General features: G+C 53.0%; 1 protein-coding gene across 5 annotated transcripts; it reads right to left on the bottom strand.

Moving 5' to 3' along the window:
* Positions 1–9,491: 9,491 nt before the first annotated feature.
* Positions 9,492–24,065, bottom strand: polr1c (RNA polymerase I and III subunit C). Of its 5 annotated transcripts, none has more exons than XM_079248672.1 (9): positions 23,990–24,065; positions 17,636–17,707; positions 16,273–16,380; positions 15,325–15,457; positions 14,399–14,530; positions 14,173–14,325; positions 13,936–14,091; positions 11,900–12,016; positions 9,492–10,001 (listed from the first exon to the last, which is right to left on the bottom strand). In XM_079248672.1, exons 1-9 carry the CDS (start codon positions 24,059–24,061, stop codon positions 9,883–9,885), a joined length of 1,062 nt encoding a protein of 353 aa, XP_079104798.1. In that variant the 5' UTR covers positions 24,062–24,065; the 3' UTR covers positions 9,492–9,882. The 5 variants fall into 5 exon arrangements, with proteins under 5 accessions (XP_079104798.1, XP_079104799.1, XP_079104802.1 ...); XM_079248673.1 differs by having other exon boundaries at positions 13,942–14,091; XM_079248676.1 differs by lacking the exons at positions 17,636–17,707; positions 23,990–24,065 and adding an exon at positions 17,064–17,629.
* Positions 24,066–25,934: the final 1,869 nt, after the last annotated feature.

Raw genomic sequence — 25,934 nt, 5'->3', positions numbered from 1 at the left:
TCGTGCTGGGAAAGAGTAACGCCGTCCGGGGAAAGAGGAACGCCGTCCGGGAAAAGTTCCTGGGGAAGAGGACTGTCGTCCTCGGAAAGTTCGTGGGAAAGAGGAACGCTGTCCGGGGAAAGAGGAACGCTGTCCGGTGAAAGTGGAACGTCGTCCTGGGAAAGTGGAACGTCGTGCTGGGAAAGTGGAACGTCGTCCGGGGAAAGTGGAACGTCGTCCTGGGAAAGAGGAACGCCGTCCTGGGAAAGAGGAATGCCGTCTGGTGAAAGGGGAACGTCGTGCTGGGAAAGAGGAACACCGTCCGGTGAAAGAGGAACGCCGTCCGGTGAAAGAGGAACGCCGTCCGGTGAAAGTGGAACGCCGTCCTGGGAAAGTTCCTGGGAAAGAGGAACGTCGTGCTGGGAAAGAGGAACGCCGTCCGGGGAAAGTGGAACGCCGTCCGGGGAAAGTGGAACGCCGTGCTGGGAAAGTGGAACGTCGTGCTGGGAAAGAGGAACGCCGTCCTGGGAAAGTGGAACGCCGTCCGGTGAAAGAGGAACGCCGTCCGGGAAAATTCCTGGGAAATAGGAACGTCGTCCGGGGAAAGAGGAACGTCGTCCTGGGAAAGTTCCTGGGAAAGAGGAACGCCGTCCTGGGAAAGAGGAATGCCGTCTGGTGAACGTGGAACGTCGTGCTGGGAAAGAGGAACGCCGTCCGGTGAAAAAGGAACGACGTCCGGTGAAAGTGGAACGCCGTCCTGGGAAAGTTCCTGGGAAAGAGGAACGTCATGCTGGGAAAGAGGAACGTCGTGCTGGGAAAGAGGAACGCCGTCCGGGGAAAGAGGAACGCCGTCCGGGAAAATTTCCTGGGAAAGAGGACTGTCGTCCTCGGAAAGTTCGTGGGAAAGAGGAACGCTGTCCGGGGAAAGAGGAACGCTGTCCGGTGAAAGTGGAACGTCGTCCTGGGAAAGTGGAACGTCGTGCTGGGAAAGTGGAACGTCGTGCTGGGAAAGTGGAACGTCGTCCGGGGAAAGAGGAACGTCGTCCTGGGAAAGAGGAACGCCGTCCTGGGAAAGAGGAATGCCGTCTGGTGAAAGTGGAACGTCGTGCTGGGAAAGAGGAACGCCGTCCGGTGAAAGAGGAACGCCGTCCGGTGAAAGTGGAACGCCGTCCTGGGAAAGTTCCTGGGAAAGAGGAACGTCGTGCTGGGAAAGAGGAACGTCGTGCTGGGAAAGAGGAACGCCGTCCGGGGAAAGTGGAACGCCGTCCTGGGAAAGTGGAACGCCGTGCTGGGAAAGTGGAACGTCGTGCTGGGAAAGAGGAACGCCGTCCTGGGAAAGTGGAACGCCGTCCGGTGAAAGAGGAACGCCGTCCGGGAAAATTCCTGGGAAATAGGAACGTCGTGCTGGGAAAGAGGAACGTCGTCCTGGGAAAGTTCCTGGGAAAGAGGAACGCCGTCCTGGGAAAGAGGAATGCCGTCTGGTGAACGTGGAACGTCGTGCTGGGAAAGAGGAACGCCGTCCGGTGAAAGAGGAACGCCGTCCGGTAAAAGTGGAACGCCGTCCTGGGAAATTTCCTGGGAAAGAGGAACGTCGTGCTGGGAAAGAGGAACGCCGTCCTGGGAAAGTGGAACGCCGTCCGGTGAAAGAGGAACGCCGTCCGGGAAAATTCCTGGGAAATAGGAACGTCGTGCTGGGAAAGTGGAACGTCGTCCGGGGAAAGAGGAACGTCGTCCTGGGAAAGTTCCTGGGAAAGAGGAACGTCGTCCTGGGAAAGTTCCTGGGAAAGAGGAACGCCGTCCTGGGAAAGAGGAATGCCGTCTGGTGAACGTGGAACGTCGTGCTGGGAAAGAGGAACGCCGTCCGGTGAAAGAGGAACGTCGTCCTGGGAAAGTTCCTGGGAAAGAGGAACGCCGTCCTGGGAAAGAGGAATGCCGTCTGGTGAAAGTGGAACGTCGTGCTGGGAAAGAGGAACGCCGTCCGGTGAAAGAGGAACGCCGTCCTGGGAAAGTTCCTGGGAAAGAGGAACGTCGTGCTGGGAAAGAGGAACGTCGTGCTGGGAAAGAGGAACGCCGTCCGGGGAAAGTGGAACGCCGTGCTGGGAAAGTGGAACGTCGTGCTGGGAAAGAGGAACGTCGTCCTGGGAAAGTGGAACGCCGTCCGGTGAAAGAGGAACGCCGTCCGGGAAAATTCCTGGGAAATAGGAACGTCGTGCTGGGAAAGTGGAACGTCGTCCTGGGAAAGAGGAACGTCGTCCTGGGAAAGTTCCTGGGAAAGAGGAACGTCGTCCTGGGAAAGTTCCTGGGAAAGAGGAACGCCGTCCTGGGAAAGAGGAATGCCGTATGGTGAACGTGGAACGTCGTGCTGGGAAAGAGGAACGCCGTCCGGTGAAAGAGGAACGCCGTCCTGGGAAAGTTCCTGGGAAAGAGGAACGTCGTGCTGGGAAAGAGGAACGTCGTGCTGGGAAAGAGGAACGCCGTCCGGGGAAAGTGGAACGCCGTGCTGGGAAAGTGGAACGTCGTGCTGGGAAAGAGGAACGTCGTCCTGGGAAAGTGGAACGCCGTCCGGTGAAAGAGGAACGCCGTCCGGGAAAATTCCTGGGAAATAGGAACGTCGTGCTGGGAAAGTGGAACGTCGTCCTGGGAAAGAGGAACGTCGTCCTGGGAAAGTTCCTGGGAAAGAGGAACGTCGTCCTGGGAAAGTTCCTGGGAAAGAGGAACGCCGTCCTGGGAAAGAGGAATGCCGTATGGTGAACGTGGAACGTCGTGCTGGGAAAGAGGAACGCCGTCCGGTGAAAGAGGAACGTCGTCCTGGGAAAGTTCCTGGGAAAGAGGAACGCCGTCTTGTGAATGTGGAACGTCGTGCTGGGAAAGAGGAACGCCGTCCGGTGAAAGAGGAACGTCGTCCTGGGAAAGTTCCTGGGAAAGAGGAACGTCGTTCTGGGAAAGAGGAACGCCGTCCTGGGAAAGAGGAATGCCGTCTGGTGAACGTGGAACGTCGTGCTGGGAAAGAGGAACGCCGTCCGGTGAAAGAGGAACGTCGTCCTGGAAAAGTTCCTGGGAAAGAGGAACGTCGTCCTGGGAAAGTTCCTGGGAAAGAGGAACGCCGTCCTGGGAAAGAGGAACGCCGTGCTGGGAAAGAGGAACGCCATCCTGGGAAAGAGGAATGCCGTCTGGTGAACGTGGAACGTCGTGCTGGGAAAGAGGAACGTCGTCCTGGGAAAGTTCCTGGGAAAGAGGAACGCCGTCCTGGGAAAGAGGAATGCCGTCTGGTGAACGTGGAACGTCGTGCTGGGAAAGAGGAACGCCGTCCGGTGAAAGAGGAACGCCGTCCGGTGAAAGTGGAACGCCGTCCTGGGAAAGTTCCTGGGAAAGAGGAACGTCGTGCTGGGAAAGAGGAACGCCGTCCTGGGAAAGTGGAACGCCGTCCGGTGAAAGAGGAACGCCGTCCGGGGAAAGAGGAACGTCGTGCTGGGAAAGAGGAACGCCGTCCGGTGAAAGAGGAACGTCGTCCTGGAAAAGTTCCTGGGAAAGAGGAACGTCGTCCTGGGAAAGTTCCTGGGAAAGAGGAACGCCGTCCTGGGAAAGAGGAACGCCGTCCTGGGAAAGAGGAACGCCATCCTGGGAAAGAGGAACGCCGTCTGGTGAACGTGGAACGTCGTGCTGGGAAAGAGGAACGCCGTCCGGTGAAAGAGGAACGCCGTCCGGTGAAAGTGGAACGCCGTCCTGGAAAAGTTCCTGGGAAAGAGGAACGTCATGCTGGGAAAGAGGAACGTCGTGCTGGGAAAGAGGAACGCCGTCCGGGGAAAGAGGAACGCCGTCCGGGGAAAGAGGAACGTCGTCCTGGGAAAGTGGAACGCCGTCCTGGGAAAGTGGAACGCCGTCCTGGGTAAGAGGAACGCTGTCCGGGCAAAGAGGAACGCCGTCCGGTGAAAGAGGAACGTCGTCCTGGGAAAGAGGAACGCTGTCCGGGCAAAGAGGAACGCCGTCCGGTGAAAGTGGAACGCCGTCCGGTGAAAGTGGAACGCCGTCCTGGGAAAGTTCCTGGGAAAGAGGAACGCCGTGCTGGGAAAGAGGAACGCCGTCCTGGGAAAGTGGAACGCTGTCCGGGCAAAGTGGAACGTCGTGCTGGGAAAGAGGAACGCCGTCCGGTGAAAGAGGAACGTCGTCCTGGAAAAGTTCCTGGGAAAGAGGAACGTCGTCCTGGGAAAGTTCCTGGGAAAGAGGAACGCCGTCCTGGGAAAGAGGAACGCCGTCCTGGGAAAGAGGAACGCCATCCTGGGAAAGAGGAATGCCGTCTGGTGAACGTGGAACGTCGTGCTGGGAAAGAGGAACGCCGTCCGGTGAAAGAGGAACGCCGTCCGGTGAAAGTGGAACGCCGTCCTGGAAAAGTTCCTGGGAAAGAGGAACGTCATGCTGGGAAAGAGGAACGTCGTGCTGGGAAAGAGGAACGCCGTCCGGGGAAAGAGGAACGCCGTCCGGGGAAAGAGGAACGTCGTCCTGGGAAAGTGGAACGCCGTCCTGGGAAAGTGGAACGCCGTCCTGGGTAAGAGGAACGCTGTCCGGGCAAAGAGGAACGCCGTCCGGTGAAAGAGGAACGTCGTCCTGGGAAAGAGGAACGCTGTCCGGGCAAAGAGGAACGCCGTCCGGTGAAAGTGGAACGCCGTCCGGTGAAAGTGGAACGCCGTCCTGGGAAAGTTCCTGGGAAAGAGGAACGCCGTGCTGGGAAAGAGGAACGCCGTCCTGGGAAAGTGGAACGCCGTCCGGTGAAAGAGGAACGTCGTCCTGGGAAAGTGGAACGCCGTCCTGGGAAAGTGGAACGCTGTCCGGGCAAAGAGGAACGCCGTCCGGTGAAAGTGGAACGCCGTCCGGTGAAAGTGGAACGCAGTCCTGGGAAAGTTCCTGGGAAAGAGGAACGTCATGCTGGGAAAGAGGAACGTCGTGCTGGGAAAGAGGAACGTCGTGCTGGGAAAGAGGAACGCCGTCCGGGGAAAGAGGAACGCCGTCCGGGGAAAGAGGAACGCCGTGCTGGGAAAGTGGAACGTCGTGCTGGGAAAGAGGAACGCCGTCCTGGGAAAGTGGAACGCCGTCCGGTGAAAGAGGAACGTCGTCCTGGGAAAGTGGAACGCCGTCCTGGGAAAGTGGAACGCCGTCCTGGGAAAGAGGAACGCTGTCCGGGCAAAGAGGAACGCCGTCCGGTGAAAGAGGAACGTCGTCCTGGGAAAGAGGAACGCTGTCCGGGCAAAGAGGAACGCCGTCCGGTGAAAGTGGAACGCCGTCCGGTGAAAGTGGAACGCCGTCCTGGGAAAGTTCCTGGGAAAGAGGAACGTCATGCTGGGAAAGAGGAACGTCGTGCTGGGAAAGAGGAACGCCGTCCGGGGAAAGAGGAACGCCGTCCGGGGAAAGAGGAACGCCGTGCTGGGAAAGTGGAACGTCGTGCTGGGAAAGAGGAACGCCGTCCTGGGAAAGTGGAACGCCGTCCGGTGAAAGAGGAACGTCGTCCTGGGAAAGTGGAACGCCGTCCTGGGAAAGTGGAACGCCGTCCTGGGAAAGAGGAACGCTGTCCGGGCAAAGAGGAACGCCGTCCGGTGAAAGAGGAACGTCGTCCTGGGAAAGTGGAACGCCGTCCTGGGAAAGAAGAACGCTGTCCGGGCAAAGAGGAACGCCGTCCGGTGAAAGTGGAACGCCGTCCTGGGAAAGTTCCTGGGAAAGAGGAACGTCATGCTGGGAAAGAGGAACGTCGTGCTGGGAAAGAGGAACGTCGTGCTGGGAAAGAGGAACGCCGTCCGGGGAAAGAGGAACGCCGTCCGGGGAAAGAGGAACGCCGTCCGGGGAAAGAGGAACGCCGTGCTGGGAAAGTGGAACGTCGTGCTGGGAAAGAGGAACGCCGTCCTGGGAAAGTGGAACGCCGTCCGGTGAAAGAGGAACGTCGTCCTGGGAAAGTGGAACGCCGTCCTGGGAAAGTGGAACGCCGTCCTTGGAAAGAGGAACGCTGTCCGGGCAAAGAGGAACGCCGTCCGGTGAAAGAGGAACGTCGTCCTGGGAAAGAGGAACGCTGTCCGGGCAAAGAGGAACGCCGTCCGGTGAAAGTGGAACGCCGTCCGGTGAAAGTGGAACGCCGTCCTGGGAAAGTTCCTGGGAAAGAGGAACGTCATGCTGGGAAAGAGGAACGTCGTGCTGGGAAAGAGGAACGTCGTGCTGGGAAAGAGGAACGCCGTCCGGGGAAAGAGGAACGCCGTGCTGGGAAAGTGGAACGTCGTGCTGGGAAAGAGGAACGCCGTCCTGGGAAAGTGGAACGCCGTCCGGTGAAAGAGGAACGTCATCCTGGGAAAGTGGAACGCCGTCCTGGGAAAGAAGAACGCTGTCCGGGCAAAGAGGAACGCCGTCCGGTGAAAGTGGAACGCCGTCCTGGGAAAGTTCCTGGGAAAGAGGAACGTCATGCTGGGAAAGAGGAACGTCGTGCTGGGAAAGAGGAACGCCGTCCGGGGAAAGAGGAACGCCGTGCTGGGAAAGAGGAACGCCGTCCTGGGAAAGTGGTACGTCGTGCTGGGAAAGAGGAACGCCGTCCTGGGAAAGTGGAACGCCGTCCGGTGAAAGAGGAACGTCGTCCTGGGAAAGTGGAACGCCGTCCTGGGAAAGAGGAACGCTGTCCGGGCAAAGTGGAACGTCGTGCTGGGAAAGAGGAACGCCGTCCGGTGAAAGAGGAACGCCGTCCTGGGAAAGTGGAATGCCGTCTGGTGAACGTGGAACGTCGTGCTGGGAAAGAGGAACGCCGTCCGGTGAAAGAGGAACGCCGTCCTGGGAAAGTGGAACGTCATCCTGGGAAAATTCCTGGGAAATAGGAACGTCGTCCGGGGAAAGAGGAACGTCGTCCTGGGAAAGTTCCTGGGAAAGAGGAACGTCGTCCTGGGAAAGTTCCTGGGAAAGAGGAACGCCGTCCTGGGAAAGAGGAATGCCGTCTGGTGAACCTGGAACGTCTTGCTGGGAAAGAGGAACGCCGTCCGGTGAAAGAGGAACGCCGTCCGGGGAAAGAGGAACGCCGTGCTGGGAAAGAGGAACGGCATCCTGGGAAAGTGGAACGCCGTCCGGTAAAAGAGGAATGTCGTCCTGGGAAAGTGGAACGCCGTCCTGGGAAAGAGGAACGCTGTCCGGGCAAAGAGGAACACCGTCCGGGGAAAGTGGAACGTCGTCCTGGGAAAGTGGAACGTCGTGCTGGGAAAGAGGAACGCCGTCCGGTGAAAGAGGAACGCCGTCCTGGGAAAGTGGAACGTCATCCTGGGAAAATTCCTGGGAAATAGGAACGTTGTGCTGGGAAAGTGGAACGTCGTCCGGGGAAAGAGGAACGTCGTCCTGGGAAAGAGGAACGCCGTCCTGGGAAAGAGGAATGCCGTCCGGTGAAAGTGGAACGTCGTGCTGGGAAAGAGGAACGCCGTCCGGTGAAAGAGGAACGCCGTCCTGGGAAAGTGGAACGTCATCCTGGGAAAATTCCTGGGAAATAGGAACGTTGTGCTGGGAAAGTGGAACGTCGTCCAGGGAAAGAGGAACGTCGTCCTGGGAAAGTTCCTGGGAAAGAGGAACGCCGTCCTGGGAAAGAGGAACGCCGTCTGGTGAAAGTGGAACGTCGTGCTGGGAAAGAGGAACGCCGTCCGGTGAAAGAGGAACGCCGTCCTGGGAAAGTTCCTGGGAAAGAGGAACGCCGTCCTGGGAAAGTGGAACGTCATCCTGGGAAAGTTCCTGGGAAAGAGGAACGTCGTCCTGGGAAAGTGGAACGTCATCCTGGGAAAATTCCTGGGAAATAGGAACGTTGTGCTGGGAAAGTGGAACGTCGTCCAGGGAAAGAGGAACGTCGTCCTGGGAAAGTTCCTGGGAAAGAGGAACGCCGTCCTGGGAAAGAGGAACGCCGTCTGGTGAAAGTGGAACGTCGTGCTGGGAAAGAGGAACGCCGTCCGGTGAAAGAGGAACGCCGTCCTGGGAAAGTTCCTGGGAAAGAGGAACGCCGTCCTGGGAAAGTGGAACGTCATCCTGGGAAAGTTCCTGGGAAAGAGGAACGTCGTCCTGGGAAAGAGGAACATCGTCCGGGGAAAGTGGAACGTCATCCTGAGAAAGTTCCTGGGAAAGAGGAACGCCGTCCTGGGAAAGTGGAACGTCGTCCTGGGAAAGAGGAACGCCGTCCAGTGAAAGTGGAACGTCGTCCTGGGAAAGTGGAACGTCGTGCTGGGAAAGAGGAACGCCGTCCGGTGAAAGAGGAACGCCGTCCTGGGAAAGTGGAACGTCATCCTGGGAAAGTTCCTGGGAAAGAGGAACGTCGTCCTGGGAAAGTTCCTGGGAAAGTGGAATGCCGTCCTGGGAAAGTGGAACGCCGTCCTGGAGCTGTGTAATGGCCAGTGTGGAAACCTGTGCACATGGGTTTCTGTATGAAGGGCAGTTTTTGCGCCCCAACCCGCATCAGCAGGTGCTGAATAAAAAACTGAAATTCTCTAAAGGACAGCCTTTTCCACAACGTGCAGGCTTATTAAATCAGTTTGATTTGTTGGCAATTAGCTCGATTCTATGACGTTTCTCAGCATCTACACTTCATTTTTTGGGAAAATTCACATTTGGTTAATTTTCTTTGCATTATTTTACTTCATTTGTGCATTGAGGATGCTGAAATGTTTATTTCTAGTCATCACTGCAGACTTTCAGCCTTTCTAGCCAGCAGTAATCATGTCGCTTTCAGTTTGTCTCATGCTTTCTGAGTTCCTCCCGGTCTTGTTGCTATGCTACATGTTAGCATGGCTGCTACCTGCCGTCTGGACTGTAGGATCATATGGGAACTGGTTTTACTGTCCCAGTACGAGATGGTTCTGACTGGATCAGCTCACATCTCTCTTTGCGGTGGATGGGGAGTGATAAAAGATTTCATTCTCCTTGCTCCAAACATTTTCTACACCGAAGCAACTCTGCCCAATTTTATTCGCAATTTCTGTTTTTTCTTTAAATCTCCTTCATTCAGCAATCTCCTCTCACACGTAGACAGTTTGTTCAGATACTTGCAGGTCTTTCTACGACCTTCCTCCAGGTGAAAACTGGTGAAAAACAAAGCCTGTGTGTTTTCCTACAACATGAAACTTCTCATTCCGCCAACCCGTGTCTGAAATAAACGTCTCATTGCTAGTTTCCTTTAACTTCTCTCATTGGCCATTATTCTGCTTCCAGCTGGAAAAAATATGTTTTTTCATCAGAACAGGTCAAACGGCATCAATCATTGGACATCCTTGGGCTTCACGCCGCTGCAGAGGTTTCTGGTTTCCAGAACCGTGTTGCAGAAGGTGTGCGGGCGATCTGAAAGCAGACCTTCATTTCTTTTTCCTTCACAAACACTGAATATTTGAATCGTTACACTGACTGCAAAACAACCCCAAAGCATGCTGGGAGACTTTTTTTCCCAGTGTCAGAGTTCTGACGTTCCTCCGGAAACGGATCAGAACCTCTCGGATCAATGTTTACCTTCAGACACACTCATCTTTTAGCAGATATATTTTATTTTCTACAAATCAAACTTGTGTTTAATGAGCAGATCCAAACAGGCTGCAGGTGTTCCTACGGAAGCCCACGAGGGACGGAGCTGAACACTGCCTATCCCTGCTGCTCCTTCAGACTCTTCAGAACTGAACCAGATCCAACAAAGTCATCTTGGTTATCTGACGTTATCAGACAGCTGCTGAAGCTTCTGCTTTCAGCATAAAACAGTTTGTTGTTGAGCCCCATCTTCAGACTTCTGTTGCAGAACCGAGGACCTGGGTCGAGGTTGCAGATGGATTTATGAGGATCCAAAGTCCAAACATGTCCAATCATATAAATATCACAGAGAGAACGCCTGCTTTCTGAAGGTTCACTGTTGTCTGGGTCATGTGACCACAGCGGTCACTCCATGTCAACAGAGTTCAGTTCATTCAGGAAAGTCTGACACTTGGACATGAGAACTTTGACGGCCTCGTGCACCAAGACATCCGGAGGCAGGACGCCTGTCGACTCCACAGAGACTGGAAGAGAAAACAGATCTGTAAGAACTCCAAGCTGCCTCCCCCTTCCTCCCTGTACACATCTTCACACGGGACTCTGAAGAAAAGAAGACGTTGTAAAGGAAGAGTGGAATAAAATACCAGCTGAGACGTGAAAAAGCTGACCGAGCTTTCTCAGCGGCATCTTACCAAGCAGCACATCTGGAGCTTCTCCCTTCCTCCAGAAGGTCCTGCTGCTCCTGGGGGATGGAAGGAAAACTTCTAGTTCATCAGGTCCATCCATCCTCCAGGAGGAGCAGGTCTGCAGAGGGGAGGGGTCACTGCGGGGGGGAGGTCTGCAGAGGGGAGGGGTCACTGCGGGGGGAGGTCTGCAGAGGGGAGGGGGCACTGCGGGGGGGGGAGGTCTGCAGAGGGGAGGGGTCACTGCGGGGGGGGGAGGTCTGCAGAGGGGAGGGGTCACTGCGGGGGGGGAGGTCTGCAGCGGGGAGGGGTCACTGCGGGGGGGGAGGTCTGCAGAGGGGAGGGGTCACTGCGGGGGGGAGGTCTGCAGAGGGGAGGGGTCACTGCGGGGGGGGGAGGTCTGCAGAGGGGAGGGGTCACTGCGGGGGGGGAGGTCTGCAGAGGGGAGGGGTCACTGCGGGGGGGAGGTCTGCAGAGGGGAGGGGTCACTGCGGGGGGGGGAGGTCTGCAGAGGGGAGGGGTCACTGCGGGGGGGAGATCTGCAGAGGGGAGGGGTCACTGCGGGGGGGGAGGTCTGCAGCGGGGAGGGGTCACTGCGGGGGGGGAGGTCTGCAGAGGGGAGGGGTCACTGCGGGGGGGGGAGGTCTGCAGAGGGGAGGGGTCACTGCGGGGGGGGAGGTCTGCAGAGGGGAGGGGTCACTGCGGGGGGGGGAGGTCTGCAGAGGGGAGGGGTCACTGCGGGGGGGGAGGTCTGCAGAGGGGAGGGGTCACTGCGGGGGGGAGGTCTGCAGAGGGGAGGGGTCACTGCGGGGGGGGGAGGTCTGCAGAGGGGAGGGGTCACTGCGGGGGGGAGATCTGCAGAGGGGAGGGGTCACTGCGGGGGGGGAGGTCTGCAGAGGGGAGGGGTCACTGCGGGGGGGGAGGTCTGCAGAGGGGAGGGGTCACTGCGGGGGGGGAGGTCTGCAGCGGGGAGGGGTCACTGCGGGGGGGGAGGTCTGCAGAGGGGAGGGGTCACTGCGGGGGGGGAGGTCTGCAGAGGGGAGGGGTCACTGCGGGGGGGAGGTCTGCAGAGGGGAGGGGTCACTGCGGGGGGGGGAGGTCTGCAGAGGGGAGGGGTCACTGCGGGGGGGAGATCTGCAGAGGGGAGGGGTCACTGCGGGGGGGGAGGTCTGCAGAGGGGAGGGGTCACTGCGGGGGGGAGGTCTGCAGAGGGGAGGGGTCACTGCGGGGGGGGAGGTCTGCAGAGGGGAGGGGTCACTGCGGGGGGGAGATCTGCAGAGGGGAGGGGTCACTGCGGGGGGGGAGGTCTGCAGAGGGGAGGGGTCACTGCGGGGGGGGAGGTCTGCAGAGGGGAGGGGTCACTGCGGGGGGGGAGGTCTGCAGAGGGGAGGGGTCCGAGTGTTTTGATGTAAAATGTTGGTACTTTCTCTCCACCTCGATCAGCTGTTTTATCAAAACAATCTGCAGAAGCAGCAAGTCCTGCTTTTTAACCACGCCCACCTCACATGTCCGACCAATCACACGATACTTCTCAGAGCCCCGCAGGAAAAACTCCTGCCAGTCTGACGTGTCGAGAACTGTCTTCAAACGCGTCTGCGAGAACAAAATGACGTCGTTTTCTTCTCATGGCCTCGAGAACAAGAAGAACGTTCTGTCTTCTGGTGGAGGATGGAACAAACTTTCTCCAGGAATCTTTCTAAAGATGCGTCTCATGATGAGTGATGGTGGAGAAAACTTACAGATAAAATGGTCCCGCACTCGTCCGAGCTTCACTACATCCTTCAGATCGTTGTGTCGGAGGACTTCCCTGCTGCACGTGTCGAGCCGACTGTTCACCACTTTCGCCAATTTTTTACCTGAAAAAGACAAAACAGTTCAGACCATTAAATGTCAGCTGGGGCTGCCGACACCCACCTGTGTCACGCCCCTGTGTCACGCCCCCGTGTCACGCCCCCCGTGTCACGCCCCCCGTGTCACGCCCCCCGTGTCACGCCCCCGTGTCACGCCCCCGTGTCACGCCCCCGTGTCACGCCCCCCGTGTCACGCCCCCCGTGTCACGCCCCCCGACAACAGTTTACAGGTCGCTAGAGACGTCTAACGTCTGCCCCCGGCGAGGCCCCGCCGCCTGATGCAGTACACACCACACACCACTGGAGAACACATCCAGTCCAGCCTGACGTGGACCCTGCTACCGGACCTGTACCGTGGACCCTCTGCTACCGGACCTGTACCGTGGACCCTGCTACCGGACCTGTACCGTGGACCCTGCTACCGGACCTGTACCGTGGACCCTCTGCTACCGGACCTGTACCGTGGACCCTGCTACCGGACCTGTACCGTGGACCCTGCTACCGGACCTGTACCGTGGACCCTGCTACCGGACCTGTACCGTGGACCCTGCTACCGGACCTGTACCGTGGACCCTCTGCTACCGGACCTGTACCGTGGACCCTCTGCTACCGGACCTGTACCGTGGACCCTCTGCTACCGGACCTGTACCGTGGACCCTCTGCTACCGGACCTGTACCGTGGACCCTCTGCTACCGGACCTGTACCGTGGACCCTCTGCTACCGGACCTGTACCGTGGACCCTCTGCTACCGGACCTGTACCGTGGACTCTGCTACCGGACCTGTACCGTGGACCCTGCTACCGGACCTGTACCGTGGACCCTGCTACCGGACCTGTACCGTGGACCCTGCTACCGGACCTGTACCGTGGACCCTCTGCTACCGGACCTGTACCGTGGACTCTGCTACCGGACCTGTACCGTGGACTCTGCTACCGGACCTGTACCGTGGACCCTGCTACCGGACCTGTACCGTGGACCCTGCTACCGGACCTGTACCGTGGACCCTGCTACCGGACCTGTACCGTGGACCCTCTGCTACCGGACCTGTACCGTGGACCCTGCTACCGGACCTGTACCGTGGACCCTGCTACCGGACCTGTACCGTGGACTCTGCTACCGGACCTGTACCGTGGACCCTGCTACCGGACCTGTACCGTGGACCCTGCTACCGGACCTGTACCGTGGACCCTGCTACCGGACCTGTACCGTGGACCCTCTGCTACCGGACCTGTACCGTGGACCCTCTGCTACCGGACCTGTACCGTGGACCCTGCTACCGGACCTGTACCGTGGACCCTGCTACCGGACCTGTACCGTGGACCCTGCTACCGGACCTGTACCGTGGACCCTCTGCTACCGGACCTGTACCGTGGACCCTCTGCTACCGGACCTGTACCGTGGACCCTGCTACCGGACCTGTACCGTGGACCCTGCTACCGGACCTGTACCGTGGACCCTCTGCTACCGGACCTGTACCGTGGACCCTCTGCTACCGGACCTGTACCGTGGACCCTCTGCTACCGGACCTGTACCGTGGACCCTGCTACCGGACCTGTACCGTGGACCCTCTGCTACCGGACCTGTACCGTGGACCCTGCTACCGGACCTGTACCGTGGACCCTGCTACCGGACCTGTACCGTGGACCCTGCTACCGGACCTGTACCGTGGACCCTGCTACCGGACCTGTACCGTGGACCCTCTGCTACCGGACCTGTACCGTGGACCCTGCTACCGGACCTGTACCGTGGACCCTCTGCTACCGGACCTGTACCGTGGACCCTGCTACCGGACCTGTACCGTGGACCCTGCTACCGGACCTGTACCGTGGACCCTGCTACCGGACCTGTACCGTGGACCCTGCTACCGGACCTGTACCGTGGACCCTGCTACCGGACCTGTACCGTGGACCCTCTGCTACCGGACCTGTACCGTGGACATCTTCCAGGTCTATGACCCCTTTAGAGAAGCAGGTCTTCAGACGCTCGGCTTTCTCGCCCTCCACCGGCTCCAGGAGGCTGATCTCTGGGAGGAGGCGGTAGCTGGCCGTCGCCACCGGGGAGAACTTGGCGTGGTCCTTACCTGAGCAGGAATAAACACATTTCAGCAGCAGAAATCAGCCATGTGTCTGTCATGTAGAGATGAAGCCCAACTAGTTCCGACCGAGTCCTTTGACACAGTGCATGAGGATGTCCAGCTCCTGGCCTGGTCTCAGCTGAGCGAGGAGGATATCGTCGTGGACCGGGCCGATACCAGAGTCTGCAAACACATCTGCCTGGTTCCCGATGGGAACCCACTTCAGGTCCCCGGAATAAACTGGAAGCAGAAAGACGGTGTAACCCGTGTCACTAGGACGGTTCGGCCATCAGAACGGCGTGCAGAAACCTACCCATGTGGTTCAGATACAGCTCTTTGGGGTCTGAGGAGTCTTTACTGGCTCGGGGGTTCCTGCTGCATTTAATCTTCAGCTGCAGCTGAATCGTGTCGATTTCTGAAGCTTCCTCGTCTGCAGACTCTTCACCTGGAAGTCAGGAAGCACGATGAGTCCACCTGATGAGTCCTGCACACTTTATATATAACAGCGTGGACAGAGCAGGGTCCGTAACGGCCCACAAGCACACATCTTCATAGTGCACGTTATAAGATCAGATGTTATGTCCATCGTCTCAGATCCACTAAACCTGATATTTACATCCAGAACGTCTCTGATCTCTCAGGTTCTCCAGCAGCAGTCTGCCGACCACCAGGGGTTAAGGCTTCATGAAGCTGCCTAAATACCAAGCACACACACCTTTCACCAGGTAAGTATCGTGTGATTGGTTTGACACGTGAGGTGGGCGTGGTTAAGATGGAGGAAGGATGAAGCGGTAGGATGCTGCTTCCGCGTTCTTCCTGTTGCAGGTAAAACGGATTGTTTTCAGGTGGTGACATATACGAACATGCCCCGCCCCTTTCAGGTAAAATATAGATATATATAGATATCTATCTGTATGTATGTGGTGGTCTGGGTGCAGCAGTGCTGGATCCTGGTCTGGAACTGGCTCCAATTTCCGGCTGAGGTTCCAGGGTGTGAGGACACAGCATTCTGCTTTTCCACTCATCCTGCCGTCTCCTCGGGTTGGGGGATCCGACGCTTCCCGTTGGAGCGCTTCATCTCCCAGACGTCTGTTTGCTAACAGATAATGAGGTGTTGGTTCTGCTGCCGCTGTGCCCCCCCGCCCCCAACAGGACGGTGCTGCTTTGGGCAGACAGAGCTGAACTATGAGGCTGGAAACCGTAAACAGACGGGTCTGTGTCGGGGGAACCCAGATTTACCTGGGTTCTTGTACTCAAACAGACGAGGATCAGCCCGAATGGGGACGAGGCCCAATCTGTGGGCCAGAACTTCATCCTGGACGATGGATGTGTTGTTGTAGATGAACACTCTCTCTATCGCCATGGTCGGCACCTGGAAGCAGAAAAAACCACTTTGATCAAAGAAAACCAGAAGCCACAAAGCCACTGGATCTGCAGCGGCATTGGGACCGCGTCGAGTTCAGGAACGCCACCTGGAGGATTCTACGCCCAATCCCAACAACAAGCAGACATTTCATCCTTCTGCTCTTCTTCTGAATCATACGGCCCGATACTTTCCGCCATCGCCAAACTCACAGCGATGTAAGCATGGCGAAGCGGCGGCACGCCACTCTGGCTTGGTCGGTGGAATAACTAACTCAACGATAATCCGTCGGTACAGAGCCGAGCCGTTCCCCAACGACTTGAGGAGTAAAATACACGCAGTGACATCACGTCCGAAAGAACCAGGACAAGCAGGATGCAAGAACTATATAATAAGATAAGATGGAGTTTCTAAAAATGATGATGATTAATAGATTATGCATCCAAACAAAAAACGCGGAGCGGAGCGGAGGACGCACCGATCCATTAACCAACACACACATCTGCAGACTCCACACAGGCCTCCCCCTGGCCGGACTCGAACCAGCGAACCGCAGTGCCAACCATCGGTCCCTTCAGCTCTGCTGCCAGAGGCCGAGGCTGCTGGGACATGTCCCATGATGCACTGGGCTCCTGTCCTCCCTGCATGAATGCTCAGGTTCTTATGACAGACCGCTGCAGGGTAAAATAAAACACGACGGCGACACCGGGCGGCGGACCGACGGCGACACCGGGCGGCGGACCGACGGCGACACCGGGCGGCGGACCGACGGCGACACGTGTCAGAATGATGACGGCGTGTGCTGGGAGTAAACAGGAAGTTACCTCTGCTAGCAGGATCCTCCTGAAGGCGTTAGCAATAGCGGCATCGATCCCCACCATGTCAAACTCCATGCTGTTCTCATCCAGATTCACCACATCAATCCGGAAGTTCTGGAACCAGGAGAAGGTAGAGAAACATGTGAAATGGAGGATTTTTCTCTCTCTGTGCTGTAAAGGCCGAGCGAGGCAGAGATTCTCAGCCTATCAGGTGGCTCCAGGCAGGTAAGCCAATGGCGCGTCACCTGGAGGCTGAGCTGGATGCAGCGACTTGATTGGTCCGAGACGACTTATCGTTGGACCTCCTGCTCCTCATGTCAGAGTTTACGCCAAGGCTCCACCTAGAGAGGCATTTACACCGTCGGGAGTTTATTTCTTTAAAAGCTGCTAATTAATCGGACTGATTTTTCACTTCAGTTGACATGATATCGGTCCGATTCATTCTGCTGTCAAAAATACGGATATCCTTTAAACTCCCCCAGAAATGTTCTGCTCCACCTGGTTTTCCTGCTATAAACCATCATGTAGAAGCTTTTTACTCCGTCAGCTGTCGCCATGGAGACGTGACGTTTCCATGGAGACGGGATGTTTTCAGCCTCAGCTGTCAGATTCTGAGGCTAAAATGATGTAAAATGAATGTATGAACAGAAAAAGCAGCATAAAGAGAAACCAGAAGTTTGTAGAAATAACACACATAGATCAGCAGTGACCAAACCTTTTCTCATCTGAAACACACACACACACACACACACACACACACTTTCCATGTTTCCACACGTCTTCCTGCTACTATCTACCTGCTCTCCTCACTGCAGCACCTCCACCTCAGCTGCATCCCAAACGTCTTCTTGGCTTTATTCCAGCCATAGAGGATCATTATTTTCCTGCTTTTCTCATCACTTGTTGATCTTTGGCTGCTCCTGATTGGACGTTACCGTCAGTTTAAGCTCTCTGATTGGTGGAAAGTCTGACAGGAAGTGTCTTCATCATCATGTCCAGGTGAAAATAGAGGTCTCTTAGCAACATGGTAGTGATGGTGATGAAGATGTGATAAATAATGGTGGATTTACCATCTAGAGTCTCTGAATAAACACTACATGTTGTGTCTGGACTGTAAACCTCCTGGATGGATAGAAACCCTCCGTAGACCAGCTGGAGGGTCACATGACCAGAGTTTAGTACACACTGGCATTGCATTGCTCTGCTGAACTGTTTGGTGTTAAAATAGTGAGTGAAAAGCAGGATGGCCAGCCTGCTGCAGACACATTCTACTTTCTTCATCATTCCAAGTGCTGGTTGTCCTCAGAAACGGAGGCTCCGCATCACAACCGGACTAGACGTGTGGTCCAAGTGAGCGACGACGTCTCACCTTCTGAAACTCCTGCATGTTCCACGTGTCATCATAGCTGGGATAATTCCCAGGAAAATCTGTCGTATGGACCTGAAAGGAAACAGAACCATGGTTTAGCTGGGAGAGTTCACTGCATCGCTCTACACCTTCAGGCTTCCAGCCAAACCCAGCTGCTGACACATCCTGGCTGCTTCACTGAGCATGCTCCAGGAGAACGGACAGAGGCTCCTTCAGGACACAACGTCCATCTCCCAGGCTTCTTTTCTCCTCTGTGCTCACAGGATGGAGGGAGGGAGGAAAAGATGGCTGGATGGATGGATAAAGGGATGGCTGGATGGATGGATAAAGGGATGGCTGGATGGATGGATAAAGGGATGGATGGATGGATAAAGGGATGGCTGGATGGATGGATAAAGAGATGGATGGATGGATAAAGGGATGGCTGGATGGATGGATAAAGGGATGGATGGATGGATAAAGGGATGGCTGGATGGATGGATAAAGGGATGGATGGATGGATGGATAAAGGGATGGCTGGATGGATGGATAAAGGGATGGCTGGATGGATGGATAAAGGGATGGATGGATGGATAAAGGGATAGCTGGATGGATGGATAAAGGGATGGCTGGATGGATGGATAAAGGGATGGATGGATGGATAAAGGGATGGCTGGATGGATGGATAAAGGGATGGATGGATGGATAAAGGGATGGATGGATGGATAAAGGGATGGCTGGATGGATGGATAAAGGGATGGATGGATGGATGGATGGATAAAGGGATGGATGGATGGATAAAGAGATGGATGGATGGATGGATAAAGGGATGGATGGATGGATAAAGGGATGGCTGGATGGATGGATAAAGGGATGGATGGATGGATAAAGGGATGGATGGATGGATAAAGAGATGGATGGGGGGATGTTTAGTCGTTTGGCTCATGTTCTGCGAGGAATACGAGGTACCAGTCCACCAGTGATCCAGGAACTGGTTCAGATTTTTCTCCAGACTAGAAACGTCGTCTCTAACGATGTCCTGCAGGATTTAGAAGTTTCCCATTAAACCAGTGAGCCTGAATGCACCATAAGGGTCAGACTATTTGTTCAACCTGCAGGTTCCAGCATCAGAAGAGTAAAAACCAACGCAACCAGCAGCTTTCCTCACCACAAACTGGAACACAGACCTACAGCCACGATGTGTGTGCGTGTGAGAGAGAGATCCAGTACAACAACATCTGTGAGGAACTAGACTGCATTAGACCAGGTTCTGAAAAACAACTACAATACTTAGACTCTTCAAACCTGGACTAAAATATTCTACATACTATTCAGATTCAGTAAGACATTTTCTCTGTGAAACATTTATTTATTTAATGAGAATACAAATTATTGAAATTTGTATGTAGCACAAACTTCATCCCAAATGATGTTTGTTTTGCAAATGAACATCTTGTTTCAGAGAAATCTTTAGTAACTTAATAAACCGGGCAGTATCCATACAAGACAAAGTTACACTTTTTCTTACTCTCTCTCAAACAGGAAAATTAAAAGTAAATGTTTTTATTCTGTAAATCTTGAACCGTGTTTGAAATGATTCCCACGTCAGCCAGCATGTCAGATTTTATGTGATAAGAAGCCTTTTTATTGCACTGTGAAACACACAGTCGCTGTATGTTATCACTCTCCTGCAGGCCATAGAAGACACTTGACCTGGACTTTATTTCATGAAACTGAATATATTTTAGAGTTATTAGATGATCATATGAGTCATATAGCATTTTTACTGGTTCGCCCAGCATGTCTGGAGCTGTAACATAATAAACATCTCTTTGTATTACACTATATTTTATATTATACTACTCTAATATTATATATTCTCCATTCGAGATTGCACCATCTAATGGCAGCAAATTGGAGTAGCTCCGACTTGCTATCTTGATTTTTTTAAAAGTACAAACTCTTCTCACATAGATATTACCTCAAATTAGGTCTTCTATTTCTGAGGATCCCATGCCGGTTCGGAGGGTGTGCTGCAAGGGAGATTTCTTTACATATTTTTGGCTCCTTCAAGACTTGTTATGATGAGTCTCCATGGCAACGAAAGACTTGTTTACAATCGGGATCAACTAATTAAACTCTCCCAAATCAGGATTATCAGTAAAACAACACATCAAATCCCGATGGATTTGAAAAGAAAGAGAAGAGGATGCAGAGCGGGAGTCAGACAGAGGAAAAAATGGAGATTTAAACCATTTCTCCCGACCGTCGTCATGGGTAATATGAGATCGCTAGCTAACAAAACGGACAAGCTTGAGATGCTAACAAGGTCTCAGAAAGAATACAGAGAGTGCAGTATTATGTGCTTCACCGAGACATGGCTGCGTGAACACATCCCTGACTGTAATGTGTCTGTACCGGGCTTTAAAACGGTCCGTGCAGACCGCAGTAGACAACACAGCAGAAAGCTAAAGGGTGGTGGAATTGCAGTGCTGGTTAACCAGCGTTGGTGTCATCCTGGACATGTTACTGTCAAGGAGAAGATATGCACAAGGGACATGGAACTGTTAGCTGTGAGCTTCCGTCCATATTATTTACCCAGAGAGTTTACCTGTGTTATTCTGGTAGCGGTTTATATAATACCTGGTACCGCACCAGACACAGCCTGTGATGTCATCAGCTCCGTCGTTGCTCGGCTACAAACACAGCATCCAAACTCATTCATGGCGATCTCCGGAGACTTCAACAACGTCTCCCTCTCTGCAACTCTACCAACATTCCAGCAGTTTGTCAGCTGCTCCACCAGAGAAAATAAGATCTTGGACTTATTTTATGCAAATATGAATAATGGATCCAGTTGTTCTGCCCTGCCTCCTTTAGGAAGATCTGACCATAATCTGGTTCTTCTCACCTCCACCTACAAGCCCGTCGTTCAGCAGCAACCAGTCATCACAAAGACTATCAAAATCTGGTCTGCTGAAGCTGAAGATGCTCTTAGAGGAGGCTTTGAGGCTACAGACTGGAACGTCCTCTGTGAACCTCATGGAGACGACATCAACGCCATGACTGAGTGTGTGACAGATTACATAAACTTCTGTGTGGACGGCATCGTCCCAACAAGAACAGTGAGGTGCTTCCCCAATAACAAACCCTGGATCACCAGTGACCTGAAAAAGCTGCTGAACATCAAAAAGAAAGCCTTCAGGGATGGAGACAGGGAGTTATTGAGGGCAACACAAAAACAACTTAAACACAAACTAAGAAGTGCAAGGAGGACTACAGGAAGAAGTTAGAAAGTCAGCTCCAGCAGAATAACCTGAGGGATGTGTGGTCTGGAATGAAGAAGATCACCGGCTTCAAGTTAAAGGGGGACCAGCCTGATGGAGGTCTGGACAGAGCTAATGAGCTGAACATATTCTTCAACAGGTTCAGTTCACCCCCTACCTCCAGCCCAACAGACCACACACCCTCCATAAGCCCACTGCTTTCCTGTCACGCCTCCAATCTGTCACCCTGCAGCTCAGTCATGGACCAGAACACAGCTTCATCTCCCTCCACATCAGGACATCCTGAGACCTCCACCTTGTTTGTCTCCTGCAATCAGGTTAAGAAGCAACTTGAGAAACTGAACCAGAACAAGGCTGCAGGTCCAGATGGTGTCAGTCCCAGAGTTCTCAAGACCTGCTCAGAACAACTATGTCCGATTCTCCAGCACCTTTTCAACACCAGTCTGAGACAAAATAGAGTCCCAGTGCTGTGGAAAACCTCCTGCCTTGTTCCAGTGCCTAAAAAACACAACCAGCTGAACCAAGTGACTACAGACCAGTTGCCCTGACATCTCACATCATGAAAGTCCTGGAGAGACTCTTACTGGCTCACCTCAACAAGCAAGTAAACACCTTTCAGGACCCATTCCAGTTTGCATATGATAATGGACTTGGGGTTGAAGATGCCATCATATACCTGCTCCAGAGAGCACACTCTCATCTGGACCATTCAGGCAGCACTCTGAGGGTCATGTTCTTTCATTTCTCAGTGCTTTTAATACCATTCAGCCTGCTTTGTTATGTGAGAAGCTCCATAAATTCCAGGTGGATACCTCCACAACCACCTGGATCTATGACTACCTCACAAACAGACCCCAGTTTGTGAGACTGAAAGGTTGTGTGTCTGAGATGGAGGTCAGCAGCACTGGTGCACCACAAGGAACTGTACTCTGGCCATTCCTCTTCACTCTGTACACCTCAGACTTCCAGTACAACTCTGAGTCCTGTCATCTGCAGAAATACTCTGATGACTCTGCAGTTGTGGGGTGTATCAGGGATGGACAAGAAGCAGAGTACAGAGAACTGGTCAGTCAGTTTGTTAAATGGTGCGGTGACAATCATCTCATATTAAATAGCAGCAAAACAAAAGAGATGATTGTTGACTTCAGGAGGAAGAAGAATAAACAAAGCACTGTTTCCATCCTGGGAGAGGAGGTGGAGGTGGTGGAGGAATACAAGTATCTTGGAGTTCAGCTGGACAACAAACTGGACTGGAAATGCAACACTGACTACATCTACAAGAAAGGTCAGAGCAGACTGTACTTCTTAAGGAAGCTGAGATGGTTTAACGTCTGCACCAAGATGTTGCATATCTTCTAGAAGTCTGTTGTGGAGAGTGCAGTCAGCTTTGCAGCATCTGCTGGGGTAGTAGCATCAGAACCAGAGACTTGAAGAGAATCAACAAACTGATCCAGAAAGCTGCTTCTGTGCTTGGAGTAACTCTGGAGCCGCTGGAGCTGATTGTCCAAAGAAGAATGCTGCACAAGCTGATGAAGATGATGGAGGATTCTTCACACCCTCTCCACAACACAGTGATGAAACAACAAAGTGTGTTCAGTGAGAGGCTTCTTCAGGTCCCATGTAAGACTGAAAGATACAGAAGATCATTCCTGCCAGCAGCCATCAGCCTCCGGAACAAGACCTCCTCCTTTCATTAACCTGGTATCGGATCTACACCAATATTGTATTTTCTTTAATCTGAATAGTATGTAGAATATTTCAGTCCAGGTTTGAAGAGTCTAAGTATTGTAGTTTTTTGTCAGAACCTGGTCTAATGCAGTCTAATTTCCCAAAAATTCAGTGGAATCGCCCTTTACACATATAGCGAATCAGAAGCTAACTTCAGTGTTGTCCTAAACTGCTCCTGTGCCACGTGCGAAACCGTCGCATCAAACAACTTGTTTTCTGCCCCAGAATTCAGCTGAAACAGCAAGTTGGGACAGACCAGGTGCCTCATTTATCAAACTGTGCGTAGCAACGATGACTACAGGCGGCGTACGTACGGAAAACAGGAAATGCGGCGCAAAAAAACATCACGATTTACAAAGCAGTGCGCACGCACGTCCCACACCTGTTTCCTTCATAAATCAGGATCAACAGTAAATTTTACTGCACACATCTGCAGCTGTACAACAGGTTTCCTCCTGGGCATGGAGGCACCTCCACCTGCCTCCATCTGCCCGATGGCCGCTACACCACGTCTGGCTGTGGAGAACATCGTTCTGTTCCTCTGCTCTGGGTTGGGAAAAGGAGCGGACCCGACCTGTCAGTCCCTTCCCTTTGGAAGGTGCCGGACTGGAGTCCAGAGTCTCCATGTTCCATCTCCACCAGCAGGGACAGATAAGCCACATTGGGGAGCATTTTATATCCAACCATCACTTCATGTTCTGTATCTGCAGGTGGAGGAAACACCTGAGCAGCCTGATGATGGGCTGTTGTCATGGCGACCGCCTCCTTTTACCTGCAGGTCTTCATGTAGAGCTTTATTAGTACGGCAGCTTCTGTACGACTTATTAACTGTGTGATGTGGCTTTTCTAACATGTAGAACTGCTTGGTTTCAGAACATTTTCCTGCTGGACGTTTTACGTGCTGGAGGAACTTTTTCTCTTCTTCTGCAGATGCTGTTAATGTCCAACATTCTGGGGGAAAGTTTACATTTCATTTGGAAAAAATGGCTCAGATTTCTTTTTATTTTCTGCCTTTGGTGTCGCCGTTTCCCGTTTCTCCAGATGTCGTACGCCGGGGTCAGAGTTGGCGTGGAGGTCGGGACGTTTCACCGCCAAGTCCTGCTTTTAGAAACCCTAAAAGTGGACTGGTTTTAGAAATCCAAGTAAACTGGTTTTAGAAATCCCAGTGGACTGGTTTTAGAAATCCCAGAAGTGGGCTGGTTTTAGAAATCCCAGTAGACTGGTTTTAGAAATCCCTGAAGTGGACAGGTTTTAGAAATCCCAGTGGACTGGAACTGGCGTAATGCGGGTTTGGCGCTGCAGGGTTAGACATGAGGCCCCAAGTGTTTCACAGACCAGGTGTGGGCAGTGCCAGACTTACATTTTTCACACCAAACTCTCCCAGGAAAACGCGACTCCGGATCTCCTCCACGTTCTTCGTGGCCGCCGCCATCTTGTTTGCTGCTCGTGTTTCCGCATTCCCGGTTCTTCTTCTACGTTTCCTTCGTGGTATCACGCTGCCCATACCATAGACATAATATACATAGACGCCGCATAACATCACGCTGCCGAAACGAGCTAACGTCTCACCGCGCCGCCATCTTGGGTGTGTCTGCATGCGCCTCCAGTGCATTTATCTGTAAGGTGTAGGTCCAACCACAACAATAACTTCACCAATTTTTACCTGATTTTTCTCACAGTTTGGTTTGTTACAAAGGACAGAGATGTTGTTATGATACAGATCACCGTAAAACATTAAAAACTACGTGTTTTATGCTAAAGTATATTTTATAACGCTATTTAACAAAGACAAGGTAGCAACAAAATAAAAAATATATAAATGAATTTGATACTAACAGTGCAACGGAGTGCCAGTGAAACCAGTACAGGGCAGTGCCAGTGAAACCAGTGCAAAGCAGTGCCAGTGGTACCAGAACAGGGCAGTACCAGTGAAACCAGTACAAGGAGGTGCCATTGGAACCAGTGCAGGGCAGTGCAAAGTAGGGACAGTGAAACCAGTGCAAAGCAGTGCCAGTGGTATCAGTGCGGGGCAGTGCCAGTGAAACCAGTGCAGGGCATTGCCAGTGAAACCAGTGCAGGGCAGTGCCAGTTAAACCAGTGCAGGTCAGTCCCAGTTAAACCAGCGCGGGGCAGTGCCAGTTAAACCTGTGCAAACGGAGCTCTGCACCGGTTTGCAGTGTCCGGTTCATCTTGGTACCGGTCTCCATTGTCTTTTCTCGCAAAATCTTTGAAACTCTACTCCTCCTACACCTTTTGTCTCACTTCAACCATTCAAGTATCAAACTCTTCAGCTCATTCAGGAGATATTTTCTATGACTTTTGGTCTTTGTAACATTTAAACTTTTAAGTTATTCAAGTTTTTGTCATTGTTTTAAAATCCGTTCCTGTGGTTGGACGAAACGGAATTCACCTCAGCGATTGGTCCATTTTCTGCACCGGTACACAGGTATGTAATGGTATACAAGGCATGGGTTCAAATCCAGCGTTAAATGTTGGGCGCCATGATGTTATGCTAGTTTTTGCACACAAACTACTGCATACTGATCTGTCAAAGTGCTTAGATTTAACTGCAAACTGTGCAGTTAGTGTTGACTGTTCACACAAATAGAACAGTGTTTGTGCAATGTTTGTCTTGGGAAGTTGCACAACTTATACAAAGTGTTAATTCAAGTTAAAAAAAAAAAAAGCTGTGGGGAAATGACCATTAAATATTCAATTTTTATTGTTAAAATGCTTCAAACAGAACTAAGTTGTCTTTCCTGTAAGATGTTTGAAATGTTACTCATTTTACACCTTCAGCATTCAAGCATCAAAATCTTCAGCCAATTCAGGAGATATGTGCTGTGACATTTGTTCTTTGTCACATTTAAATTTTTTGAGTTATTCAAGTTCTTGTCAATTTTTTAAATCCGTTCCTGTGATTGGACAGTTTCAACTGCAAGGTGTGCAGTTAATATGTGGACTACCTGCACAAAAAGTCAATCTCTGTACAATATCTGAAGACGGATTAATACAGATGTGGAAGGAGGTGATAAGTTGTACTGTGTGGAAATATTTGGTAAAGTGTAACTGTTGGATTCTAATCTACAACATCCAATGAGAAGGCCCATTCTCATAACCACTAGGCCACCATTTTGCCCAGATATACATGTGTGGAAAAAGGGAAAACATTTCTATTGAACAGAAGGATGTTCAAGGTACTGGCAGAACTATTGAAGAGTTTTGCTATTGGCATAAAAATGCCTTTTTAGAACTTCCACCAGCGTGTAATCAGCAGGATTGCTAAAAGGAAAAGGTTGAACTAA

The sequence above is a fragment of the Telmatherina bonti genome (assembly GCF_933228915.1).
Source record: "Telmatherina bonti genome assembly, chromosome: 11".
NCBI lineage: Eukaryota > Metazoa > Chordata > Actinopteri > Atheriniformes > Telmatherinidae > Telmatherina > Telmatherina bonti.
The sequence above is the reverse complement of the archived record's forward strand: the minus strand, read 5'-3'. Positions and strand labels throughout refer to the sequence as shown.